At 37.8% G+C, this 13,897-nt stretch overlaps 1 protein-coding gene across 14 annotated transcripts in view; it reads right to left on the reverse strand.

Moving 5' to 3' along the window:
- Positions 1 to 13,897, reverse strand: part of ERBIN (erbb2 interacting protein) — a 122,644-nt gene that overhangs the window by 57,692 nt on the left and 51,055 nt on the right. For 13 of the 14 annotated variants that reach the window (XM_037373212.1, XM_037373216.1, XM_037373208.1 and 10 more), the window contains 2 exons: positions 10,296 to 10,493; positions 5,918 to 6,035 (listed from right to left, as the gene is read on the reverse strand). In XM_037373212.1, coding sequence (XP_037229109.1) covers positions 5,918 to 6,035; positions 10,296 to 10,484 — 307 coding nt within the window. In that variant the 5' untranslated portion in view covers positions 10,485 to 10,493. Of the gene's footprint in view, positions 1 to 5,917; positions 6,036 to 10,295; positions 10,494 to 13,897 lie in introns of those variants that run through there. The other variant, XM_037373218.1, reaches the window with a different exon arrangement.

Consider the following 13,897-nt stretch of genomic DNA (forward strand, 5'->3'; position numbering starts at 1 on the left):
CTAATACAGGCAGTGCAAACAAGAAAATTGTTTAGTGGTTTTTTTGTGGGTTTTGGGGTTTTATTCCTTTTATACACCATGTACTGGCACAGCCAGGATACCCCAGCAAGCCCACTAGACTCTTCCAATCATTCATCCTCAAACTGTTTGGGAGAACTTAATTTTTAGAGTAAGGTATCTCTAGGATTGCTCTAGCCACGATCCTTATGCGATGTAAAAGAGAAGGAGTGTGCGCAGCAAGACAGGTTCCTAAATGCCTTTTCTCTGGAAAAAACAAGATAGCCAATAATGTTGTTTCTTGAAGACATGCCTGACACACTAATTTACATAAACATTCCAGGGCAGGGTAAAATTAAAAAATGTGGAACATTAAGAAGGTTATGGGCAGCAGTTCTGTTCATAACACTGTCTTGGACAATTACCAAGGCTCAGGTGGTTTTCAACTGTATCTAATTCATGGCTAGAATGTTGTCAAGCCCCCAGAGTAACCTAAAATCAAAGCATAACATAAACAGGTAAAGCTGCTTGGTTTTTTTCCCCCCATCCCCTACCACCCTGAGCTGCAAATTCAGTGTCATCTGTCCAGTCATTTTTGGTTAATACATGATGACTGTTACTCAAAGAACATCCCTTTACAAAAATGAAGGTACATTCTGCCTTTACCTGCAAAACCACATCTAAAAAAACCCCGTAATTATTTCTACAGTGCCTTTTCTGTGTTACAAAGACTTCTTTGGGTGCAGGAAGAGATTTGTATTTAACTTATTTCAGAATTTGAGATATGTACACTCAAATTCCACATTCAAGACCTTAACTGCATTGAAATTTTCACTCTGTTCCCATCCTCTTCAACACAGAGATTGTTCTGTTCTGCAGAGACAGAACCTATTTGGTACCTTTACTAACAGAGACAATGTATTTAAGAAAAAACACTTGACTAGAGAATGCCAAATAGAATAGATGCCAACATTCAGGATAAATTTATGACCTCTATATGATGGTAATTTATAGTAAACCTACATGCTCAGCAGTCAAGTCAGCAGCAGTTAAATTCTCTTCTATTTCACTATCATAGATGATATAAGACCCTGCTCCCATTTGCCCTGTCCTCCTCAAGTACAAGCAGAGAGATAGCAAATTTACAGCAAGTTATTTTTATAGTCAAGATCTTTCTCTCTTGCTTCTCCCTGCAGAAAGTAAAATTTGGATCCACCTTCCCCTATTAACTACAAATAATTCTCTATTCCTTGAAAAACCATATTCCTAAATGCACCAGAGGGACAACAGAAGACTAGATACACTCCTGAAATCCCACTGTCCCAACTCCCCAACTTCTGGCACACAGTTTACTAAAGCTAGTTTGCCAAATCAGCAGATGATTTTAGAACACTGAAGAAAACATATTTGATCTACATTTGCATCTGTTAACAAAATAATTTAAAGTTATTTAAAATAACTCTAAAGGCCCATATGCCTGGAGGCATGTGTGTGTGTTTGTTTTCTTGGGCTTAGTTTGTGCATTTTTCCATGAAGATCCCTTGCAACGTAGACTAAAAAACTGACACATTTCAATTCACTGTTAACACCACAGTGAAAGAGAACCACTCCTTAACATCTAAGAGACTACTACTACTAAGATACCCTTATTTCCAAAACACCATTTCTTTTGTTCTTGCTAGTTATTTGTCTAATCTCGATATTTAATTCTCCAAAAGCCTGAATTATACAGAACTTAAAATTTCAATCTTTTTCCTCTCACAAGTACTCTCATAGTTTCCCACTATGATAACTCCACAGGCACAAGCGATTCCAAGCCCACTTCCCAGGCTTCAGGAAAGCCTGACTTCTCTGGCAGTCACCTCATCACAGCTCTGGCCGTTCAAATCACTTGAACTTGTAAAGCTAACCCTTCTGTCCATTTATCTACACGTGTCATCATACACTCACTGTACGTGAATGCTTTCCTGTTCTTCAAAGAATAGGTAAAAATATTTCCGTGATAGCCTTCCACATTGTTCTAGATGCAGGTTAAGACTGGCATCCTGGAGCCAGAGGAAATAAATTATCATCCCCTAAAGGTTAATAGACATTGACAGAGACAGATTTAGGGGTGAAGAGTGGTGGTGTGGATTTTTTTGGTGGGTGGGGTTTTTTTTTTTCCTTTACAACTGTCAATACATAAATAATTTGGCCATAGAGGATTAAAAATTTTAAATTTTCCTTCAGCTTCATAAATTAAACACTCATATTTCTAGGTAGGTCTCACATCCTGTATGCTACAACTTCTCTTTAAGGTGTAACCCAGCAGGACCGGGAGAAAAGGTCATCTCTTGATGCTTTCTACAGAGCAGGATGTAATTTCCAGTATAGAAATGCAGTTTATTTATTGTACCGTTTATTCAAGTACCATTTCATCTTTGTGACTAGGACAGCATCAAGCTTCAGGTAAAAGTTACAAAGCTCAAGCATACCTGGAAAGAAGCATTGGAATACCTTTGATATTAAAGATTCATAATAACCTTGGGAATCAGGCTACAATGCCATAAAAGGACAACTGATGTAGCCACACCAAAAAAAAATTTCAGAATTTATTGCCTACTGCCAAGACTAAAGTTAGAGTTAAAACTAATTCTATTCCATGCTTGCTGCACATACAGCAGCAGTTTGATATTTTAGGCTAAGTCTATTCCATGACCTCTTCAGCAGTCACAAAGAATATATTCCAAACCAAACGCTTCTACAAAGGCTTCTGTATGCTCCATAATACACAACCATTAAAGGCTTGCACTCCGTATCTCAGTACATGCCTTGAAACGTACATCACTTCATGCAAAGATTAGATATATTGACAGAGGAGTCAAGTGAAGACTCCTAAATAAAAACCCCATGCTGTCTGGCTCAAGAAGGTCCAATAACAAAAGGCACTGGACACTGGCAACATACAGGGAAACACGTGCGCCTCCTGACTTCCCGTATACTAAGTCTTCCCGAGGCGTCTGCATTTGGTCACCGTTGGAGACAGGACACTAGACTAGATTAATTCTTATTCTCATTAAATATTTGTAAACATTCATAAGTATCTGCATTTGCACATCTGCCGTGTCTCTGTTACACAGTTTTATGTACTGTATGTTTGAAATGAGACACACTTAAATCTGAAATTGAAAAGGCTAGATATTTTACAAGCTATTAAAACATCGCAAAGATTGCTTTCTTGGACTAACATATTTTATGTAACAAATCTGCTACCTTGAAGAATTTCTGCAGTTTTGACCTTTCATCTAAACATCAAATATTATGCATACACATATATATGTATATGGTTCTACTTGGAAAGCTGGATGCTCTCCTGTGCAACAGGTCTCCGTGAGCCAGACTCCACAATTCCTGAGGTAACTTGAACACATTTTAAAAGTGAAGCTACATTCTTCTTTTTTTTTTTTTTAATCAGCTCTTTAGAAAACTAAAAGCCTCTTTGGTCAATGCATTCAATTATGCTTATGCCACAAACAAGTCAACTATCTTACATGAAAATCCTAACATATTTGATGTATGTTGGTATTTGAAAACTAAAGTGTAACTACGTACCCTTCTAAAACGCAGCCTCTAAAACTAAATGCATATTTGATCTAAAGGCATCTGCACTCCATGATTTAGATACATCCATGCCAGAAGAAAACACCATATATCTATACTACAAGAAAAATACAGGAACTTCCACCTTCATTTGCCATAAGCACAGGAATGTGAAAAGCACAATCAGTTATTTTAGAACTTGGTATCTCTCATCATCCTGCACTGATTGGTGATTAATCTCCAGTAATTTTCTTTTTATTTTATTAAGGGAAAGCAAACCCTGTGCTTCCCGCAAAATCCACTGCTTCAACACTGTATTCTTTCAATATCTAACAAAGCAAAAGGAAGAATCAGAGATTTTGATCGGTTTTGCTAGTCTGGAAAACTAGCAAAACCCTTCCTATTTGCTCTATTATAGACATACATCGTAACAATTGTGGGCAGTGGGAAACTTAGCAGTGAATTCTTACCAAGAGAAAAACAAGCACAAGGGAAGAGAATAGACTCGCAGTTATCAAGAGAAAAATGTTCCATGGTTGCAACAGCAGACAGGGAAACAGAAAGGGAAAAGCACTTAAGCCAACAAACTGAAGTCTCAAATAATACCAAATTTACTATCGAATAAACGGCACTATTTCTTGACTCACCCAACAGGGACAAACAGCGACTGTGATTTGTTTTTTTGAATTTTACAGAGCTTTCAGTAATAGCTGGAGACAAGATGTCCCAAGTAAACAAGAGTGTGACCTAAGTAGTATTTTTGGTGTGCAACAGTAGGCAGAGAAGCTATCCAAACTGTGATAAGATCGAGAACAGGCACATGAGAATAGTTAACTAAGCTCGTGCCCTGTCATTTCTCTAAAGGTGTTAAAACAAAACAGAACAACCTCTAGAAAACAGAGCTTTAAAAACACCAGTTTACTTGGCTAGCACATCGTTCAGCTATTGCCTCATTAAATTCCCTATAAGCCTCAGAGCAACAAGTGCTCTTTCAGCAGCTCTCCGAAGGCTTAGCTAAAGGTTATGTCATTTTGAACATTCAAGTAACTCTCTAGCTGGTAAGTGACCAGCTGCCTGCTGAGGTACATAAGCTAAGGAATTTGCCAGTACTAGAACTCAAATGCCCTTTTGCTGCCTTTAGGTCTTCTGCATTGAGAACTTGTGTTGGAAACAGTTAATCCTTTCAACGGTTCAGCCTAGAACAAAAAGATGATTCTTTCTCTGTTGTTTGTCACTATGAAGTTTAAGGCCAGCGTTTTTTTAAGAAAGACTATTAATCCACTTGTACCAGGAACACAGCAGTGACAATCAGGTCAATTTATCACACTCAATGCTGCACTCATTAGGCAGAAATAATAAAGTAACAGTTTAAGTACAGATAGGGCTACATTGGATAATGAAGGAGAATACCAACACCTCAACAACTAGAATACTTTCTTAATAAAGCAGAACTTAACTTTGTGGAATCATAATTAGCTAGCTGTCCAAATAAAAGAGTGAATTTAGTATGATAAAATCTTTGACATTTATGTAATTCTTATTTTCACATACGACTTCAAGGAGAGGTCCTCTTACTTCACTTTGAATTGGTAAGACTACTATATTCTCATCAATTAGCATGAATTAACTTTTTTTTCCTCTGTCAAATAAGCCACACAACTAAGTCTGATGACAATACAAGTTATTTCAATTTTATCACAGTTGCACACATCTGCCAGCTTGCCAAAGCAGCACCATTAATAAAATGCCACATATATAATACTTGGCTGACAGTGCTTCATAATTTATAAAAGGCTGACTCACACAGAATGATGGATTTTTAACAAGTCAGACAAGTGAAACAGTCATTGTCCATAGATACTTTCCCCCATGTGACAGAGGTTACCATCCCCCACAGAGGACAGCACAGCTGCCAAGTCCTACTACAATTTTCAGACAGCTCATTGAAATAAACTGAAAACAATTTCCTATGAAACAAAGTATAGCAATAGAATCCAGCAAAATTTTACAAATTCATGTGCAAACTCTTCAATATAGTGAAACATGAGGAAAGCCACTAAACGTAATAAATTTGAACATATGTATTTTGAGAGAATATGAAATACTTCACAATATCAGTTTTCAGTAATTAATCTCAAAGTACAAACCAATCAATTTGAGAGATAATTAAATACCACAACCAGACCATAAAAGAACATATTTTATGTTAACTAGTGATTTAGAGTAATAATTTTAAATTTACAAGCTGTGTAGCTTGCAGAAATTATACTTTCACTAGTGTCTTTGTACAGTCAATGGTGATTTGCCTTTTAGTTACCCCAATATAAGTGAAATGACTTACCATTCTTGCTGACATCCAGTTCCCTGAGATTAATGAGATTTGCAATGGATGCTGGCAATGTGGTTAGATCATTGTCTGGCAAACTCAGCTTGTGCAGAGACTGGCAGTTAAAAAGTTGCTGTTGAAACAAAGAAAAAAGTGAATGTGATTTTCTCTTAGTTTCCTCTGTATCACTTTTGGGTTTAAACCCTATAAACCTCTGACCTCACAGCTTGAAGGCCGGACTATTTAGAGTCTTTGATTACAAAAAAAAATTTAACTAGTTTTGTTCAAAATTGACTAAGTTTACAATGCTCAGGAAAGCAGAACACTACCAGCTGCCACAACAAGCCAGCAGCTATGCTTAACACTTCCTACAAATTCCTTCCAGTACCTCAGAAATTGTGACCTGTAGTCCCAGAAACATCACAAAATATTTTCCATAATAGATGTGCCATGTGATACCCCACTGGTAATTCAATTTTCTTCAAAAAATAATAAATTCACAGATGCATTTTTTAAAGTCAAATAATTCTGTAACAGTATTTGAGTAGGTATTGATACTCTCTATCAATGTTTAAATTTCATTGTTATATCCTACAATATTTTTTTTCCTTTCTATGTTTCCTAGCTCAAGTACACAAAAATCCAACAAAATTATGATGAAAACTAGGACAGTCTGGATCTAAGGACATAGAAAACTGTATAATCTCTTCTGTATACATGCATTATAATTTGTATCGAATATAAAGCTCAGAGCCAGATCTCTTCCTAGATACAACGTACCTTAAGATTCTTACCCAAAAACTTTACAAATTGACAAAATAGGGCGAGTAGTACTAGTGTGATGGAAGAAAACTCCTCAAATTAAATGTAGAAAGCTTATAGGTAGTACAAAACATATCTCTAAGAAAAATGGTTGAAAAGGTTCATCTGAACAAATTTATGACAAATACTCCTTTCCCAAACATTTTGGATAAGATCATTCATAAATACCTGGATTAGTGTTCTTTTCTTTTGGAATTCCAAGAAAAGATCATACAAACCCAGGAAGCATTCTATGACTAAAAACATTTATCCCGATCAACATCATAGGAATGGGCTTAGTTCATTCAAAATGTCTTGGTTCTTAATTATGAGGCCATTACTTCAGCCACAGACTGCTGGAGTAAGCCCCATTCACATAACGTTTTCATATACCACCCCAGAACAAAAGTAGACATAAATCAGCAAGATTGACAGTTCAAGGAATGAGCTTTAACTTGCCTGCTGATGTTTTCAATTCCTCAGAAACGTGCACCTGTTAGAACTAGTTGATACCATTAAGGCTTTGAAGAGTTAGAAGTTACTTAGCATACTATAAGCAAAGGAGAACTTTGATGAGCCCGTATGTTTTGGAGCCATTCCCTTATTTCAGTACTTCAAGCAAGAATATATACTTAAAACTCGTCCCTGAAAACATTAATCTGGACTCTTGGAATCATTAGAAATTTCACAGATCAGGCAGGCAAAAACAAATGCAGCACAAATAATTGCCAAGTCCCTAAAGGAAAATGGGGAGGAGGGGAGTTTTACATGGTGTTGACTTTGTAGATGTTCCTTTTGTTGTTGTTCTTTTTTAATGTTTGCATATTCAGTGATTCAGTAGGCCATCATTACTGTTAGTAAACACCAGAAGTCATATAATTAAGGACTATTTTACTGCAGAACTTCAGTTTCTCCTGTACAGCAAAGGGAGAAGGAAAACTACAACTGCTACAGTTTCTACTTTTCAGCTCAAATGAACACCGTGGCAGCTGGGATAAACAGGGTACCTTTTCCAATGTGATTTAGCACACAAGATAAAAGCATTTCAAATGCCTTGTCACTCTTGAAAAACTGGGATTACATACCTTACACACAGCACTTTGTGTAAAGCAAAGTCCTTCTCTACCACCATCTTTCTCTCACTGCAGTTTGCTCATGCTGTGCCCTTGTCCAGTTAACTAAATGAAGGAGCTATACTATGAGAACTGATTCTTGAAGTGTGCTGGAATTCTGAGAAGACTGGAGGCAATTAAGGAGAAAAAAAAGAAAAAAGCAGCCACACACACTGACAGGCTATTTGAGCGACGAGGCTGACAAGACATCCCCAAACCAGTAGTGTGGTGGCATACAAAGGGCAGCAGACGGTAAAACAGGGATAAAAGCACACCACCAGGGACAAAAAGGAGAGGGGAAGATCGGGAATGTCTTAACCAGGCTTCAGAAAGCTGGAGACAGCCTAATAAGTACCGCACCCTTCATCTGAGATGGCTTAATTAGAAGCCTTTTTCAGTTAAAGGACTAAAAAGCTTGGGTGAGGGAAAAGGCATACTCAGCTTGAAACCCTGGCTCCAAATGGACTAGTATCACTTCAAATGTTACAGGCCTTCCCTTACAGGTACTCTGGATAGTTTTAAGATTACAATTTCTGTCAAATGATTAAATGAAACACTTTTACTATGTCTTCACTACTCCCAGATCTCTCTGCTTGTTTCCTTTACAGTATTTGAGTTTATATGTGTGTGGGGGTTGTTTTGAAAATGGAAAGGGTTGTAAAAAATGATGACCAAAATAACTTAAAAGGTGAAAAAAATGCTTAGTTTCTCAAAAATAAGCCTATAAGGATGACTTATTATAATGTACAAACACATTAACATGAAACAAGTGTAGACTATTACAGGTCCCTGCAGTTCAACGAAGAAAAGCAAAAAGGAAAACTAATGTTCAAGCAGTCTTTTTAATTGCATGGATAATTTAATCTTTGACTAGACCAAGGCAAGCGGTAGACTGCCCACCTCAACTTACCTATGTATTAAAACTCGATTTCATATAGTAACTGGCTAATGAAATCAAATGGCATGTAACAAAAAAGTAAGACAAAATGACCTAGTCGCCTAAACAGTCTAAAACATCAACATGCATCCATTCATCACTTCAGTACAGTCTTTCTTATTCTTTTAATACTACTAAAAGGGATTTTTTAGAGAGAAAGAGAAAGGCTTAGTCCTTATGATTTGGGAAATAGGAATTTAATGGAAGAAGAGTGCAGAAAATGTCTTTTTTTTTTTTTTCCCCTAAGAAAAGTGATTTATTCTGGTTTCTTAAGCATTTGATTTTACTCTTCTCCAATAAAAAATAAGAGTAATTAAGTTCTGAAATCATCTGAAAACACCCTCAATGGCTTACACAAAGTCTTTTAATGCAAACTACTAAAACCTAAAGTAACCAACTCTAGAATAAAGAAATATCTGCTTGGGAAGGGACAAAAATAAAATAGTGCAAGTTCTAAAAGATAACCAACTTTGACAAAATGTCTAGTTTTAAGTTACACATAACTAGTTCTATTCAACATCTACATAGAAATTTTCATTGATGGCTTCTCAGGAGCATTTAAGTTCAGATTTTCAAAACCACTCAGCTGGTTTAAGTCAGCTTTACTGGAATTCAGGGCTTCTGATAAAACAATTTCAGGACAGTAACTTGGCAGTTATTTCCTTAGTGGTTTCATTTATCTTTCAAAAAAATCTAACCAGCAAAACCCAAAGCGGTTATAGCAAACTTTCCAAAAATCTAACAAGAGCATTCTACAGTTGCCCTGCCTGACAGTAAAGATTTGCACACAATTGTGACAAAACAATTTTAAGTATTACATCTGTCATCTAAGTACTAAGTTTTTAATTCCACCACAATAAAATCTAGTAATGGAAACAAGTTTATTGCAATGACCACTTTCTACTTCTCAAAAGTCTCACTGGCAAAAATTTTCACTTTTCTCTAATATATGGCTAATTCAGCATGCAGTTTGTCTTCAGATTTCAGAACAAACAACGAATATTAATTTCTATAATAAAGATCTAATCAAAGTGGCATACCAGCTCTTTAGTTTTTGAATTTAAGTAATCTGAAGCACTTCAGAAAGTCTTGAGTCACATACTGAAGAAGAAAGCAGGACTTCAAGTGAATATATACTTTGGATTGTAGCTACATTTGCGGGCACAAGATCTGAAGACGTTAATCTTGCTTCTTCTAATATTCCTGTGTTATCACAGATTCAAAATAATGCCGCAGTTCATTGAATACAGTTAGTCAGTTTGAGCAGATACCGCCACAGAAATAATGTAGCCAGCCTCTTCTACTATGTACCTCACTTGGGCTGGATCAGCTGCTTAAGCAGTTTCATCCCAATTCATATAGCAAACAAGTCAAACTGGAATGCAGGAACATTCCTTCTACCAGGGCTGCTTCTTCTCGGACCAACATTTACTTTAAAATATTTGGCAAACTGCAGCCTAAAAGCTGGATCGGGAAGCTAGACACCATCAGCTTCTGCAATGCTAATGAAGTAACAGAGTTAAAAGAAAACGACCCAACATACCTTTGGAAGCTCTTCAATCTGATTAGCATCTAAATAGAGTTCTTCCAAGGTCTTTTCAAAAGTAAAAATCTCCTTAGGCACCTGTTCCAGGCTGCAGTGAGAATAATCAAGCGTAGTGACTGTTTCCTCCTCTCCACGCAGACAGCGGCATGGCACCAGCCGCACAAACAAATTCCGCTTTGTTGTCATTTTCAGGCACTGCAAAACAGAAACTGGTCAACTGAAAAACCAAGACAACTTAATTACTCGGGGCAGCTTCTCAAACTTCCACTGCCTGCTATGTACTTGAAAGATGTGTCTACGTATCTGCATGTGTGTGTATACACATGTATGAGAGAGAGGCAGGAGAAAGTATCTCTTTTAAACTCAACAGATCTGTAGCAGCATTAAATGTGGTTAGAACACCTACAGATCCCAGAAGACGAAGCCAAAATTTAGCCTGTAATTTGTCACCTGCTAACACAACCTTACATTGCAGACAAGCAGAGAATATTGAAGCAGCAGTTATGAAGTGTCAATTGAGTTTTTACAACATAGCTTATCCCTACTTTTACAAAGGTTACTGAGATGATATTTTGCTAAATATAATAAAATCCACCCTCTACAGAGCAATAAAATGTAGCTATAGGAAAGCTAAATATTTTTTTTGGTGATGTGTGAGATTAAATTTAGTGTACCTAAATGAGGGATTTGAAATTAAAAGACAGAACACAACAGAAAGAACCAGCATTGTTTCTACCAGCTGTCCTATCTACAGTTTAAAAGGAAAGGTTTCCAAGTGCACAGATGAAGAAGTGACTTCTTTTGGCAACTCCATTCAGTTTGGAAAACTTCAGCATATTTTGCTGTGCACACTGAAACTAAGGAAACTCCACCTTGCTATGGAAACTCACCTTTCTTCCTTTAAACTCAATCATCACTACAACAATTCCCTCTGCTCTCGATGGCTTCTACAATATTCCTGCTCAGCAGGAGACAGCAAACCTAAACGGTGCAAACTGACTAGCTGATAGCTGATGGCATACACCAGCCATGTTCTGCCTCTCTTCTCAGCAAAAGCACAAGGTTAGGGCTCTTTCCTCTAACTAGCAATGATTTTTCACAAAATTCAGAAAAAACGATCTTCAAAATGTCACCTCAAGTTTCAAGTTTGGCTGGAATCATATGACGGTCTTAAACAATTTTTCAGGAAGGACCAACATGCGCAGACAGACAACACTATCGTGTAAGCTTCATTTCCTCAGGAAATTGGTCTAAAAATACACACTTTTCCAAAACAGCACTGTGTATTTATTTTCTCGATCAAACTGCCAACACACCAAATTAAAATAGGCTTTTTTTAAATCTGCATTTGTTTTGGAATTGCAGAAATTGTATTTCAACTTCTGGATTTGTGACAGGAAACCTTCTTTTCCAAAGGCCAAAAAAGTCCTTCAGACACATTCAGCAGACTGCACTTCAACTTTCAGACAGTATGTTAGTAATACAGGAAGAAAATAAAATACCATGGTCACTACACTACATGAAGTCACAGGCTGTACAACCCCTCTTCTAACTAAAAAAAAAAATTCACGTACTTAGATTTTCCTCTATGAACAGCTAGCTTGCCAAGTACTTCACAGTACGTTTAATTTACACAACAGGTCAAGGGACTGCCATACATTAGTGTTTTCACTAAACAGAAGTCAGATTCTACATCTATTTATTAAAAAGACAGAAAAAACCTACATTAGAATAGCGGGATGTCAAGACTTCCTTTTTTAATAGTGCTTCCATGTTGCTAGGATTTTGTTACAATGTTGACTATCAGAACACTTCACGCTTCCCATAAAACTACAGCCAAGTTACTTAAAAAGTGATCTAAAAATACAAATATTTAACTGTGTTGCAATGCAAAGAGTTTAGAAACTGCGAATTCCACACTGGGGATTTCCACAGAATGGGAAAGTCCGCAAAAGAGACAGCATAACCTCCTTCTGCTTCTTCCGCTTCTTCCACAGGGACAGGCTCCAGCATGACATCCTCCTGCCACCCACAGTCAGATGCCAAAGATGCCATGGAAGCTGATATGCTCACTGGGTCAGAGCTACCCACACCTTCTCCAAGCCTCAGAGGCCACACGTGAAGACACAAGAGGAATTCCACAGCCAACATTTACCAACAAAAAAGCCTTTTGCAAAACTAATTAGTGTCTCACTTTGTTACTGTTTCAGAGATCTGCAGAGCTGTGGAAAGACACACAACTTCAGAAAGAAGCACCAACAGCAGTCTCTTCAAACAGGAGCATAAACAGAAGAACATATGCCTTGGGAACAACAGGGACTGTAAGCAAAGACTGTACATGTGAGCTGATTGCCACACATCTGGCAGGGGAAGGCACACCTATGTAAGACTAGCTACAGCCATAAGCAAGTTCACTTCGTCCAGTCATTTCATCTTCTGACAATTACACTTCAGTTTCCAGAATATTAAAAAGTTCACTACATGGTTCATATAAATAACAAAGTAAGGTACTGTTTTTCATTCAAAACCCTTAAAAAGAGCATACGTTATTACATTGTTTGTTCCCTCTTTCACAAAAATGTGAAATATGTGGCTGTTCTCTTCACATCTAGTCTTACTTGCTCAAGTCTCAAAAGTTTCTGGAGCAACAACACTCATGAGGCCTAACAATGCAAAACACCCATATCCACTTTTGCTAACTTACTCCTTTACTTTGTAAGGGAGATCTTGAGTTTTTGGGAGACAGTAGGGAGGAAGATCTTTTTAAAAGATTGCATGCATTCACAGCACTTAAACATGGATAAAGGCTGCAGGGGCACAGCCTGCCTCACCATGGGCTTCCCCACGGGCTGCAGGGGAATCTCTGCTCTGGCCCCTGGAGCACCTCCTGCCCTCCTTCTGCACTGCCCTGGGGGTCTGCAGGGTTGTTGCTCTCACACAGTCTCACTCCTCTTTCCTGGATGCTGTAGTGCAGCAGTTTTTTACTCTTTTCTTAAATATGTTATCACAGAGGTACTATCAAGATCGCTGACTGACAGCTTTGGCCAGTAGTGGGTCCATCTCACAGCTGGCTGGAACTGGCTCCATCTGACATAGGGGCAGCTTCTGGCAGCTCCTCACAGACTGCCTACCTGCAGGCCCCCCGGTACCAAAACCTTACCACTACACCCAATCCAATCTATAAATGGCGAAACATTTTTACTGAATAACATTACTGGAAGCAGAAAAGCAAAGCATTCATTCGAAACACCATGACCAATGAAAGAAAGTAAGATCAGCAGCAAGCCTGGATACACACTAAGTATTAATCCAGAGGAGACAGCATCATCCAGTGAACCATCACTCCTTCCTGGAACTCTGCTGATTCCCTGCACAACCCCATCATCCAAGCTTCTGACAGCCCAAAAGCACCTGCAGATCTGCCAGAACCCCATGGGACACTTTTGTTTAACCACATGTCTACCCACGTTTCAATGAGCATTAAAAAATAAATCAAAACACCAAAAAAACCCTCACCACAATGTTAAAACACAGCCCCCAAGTATCACATTTCTCTGAAAACTCTGAACTCAGGCTTGTTGCAAGTAGAATTTAAGTTC

Source organism: Falco rusticolus, chromosome Z (assembly GCF_015220075.1).
Source record: "Falco rusticolus isolate bFalRus1 chromosome Z, bFalRus1.pri, whole genome shotgun sequence".
In the NCBI taxonomy this organism is placed as follows: domain Eukaryota; kingdom Metazoa; phylum Chordata; class Aves; order Falconiformes; family Falconidae; genus Falco; species Falco rusticolus.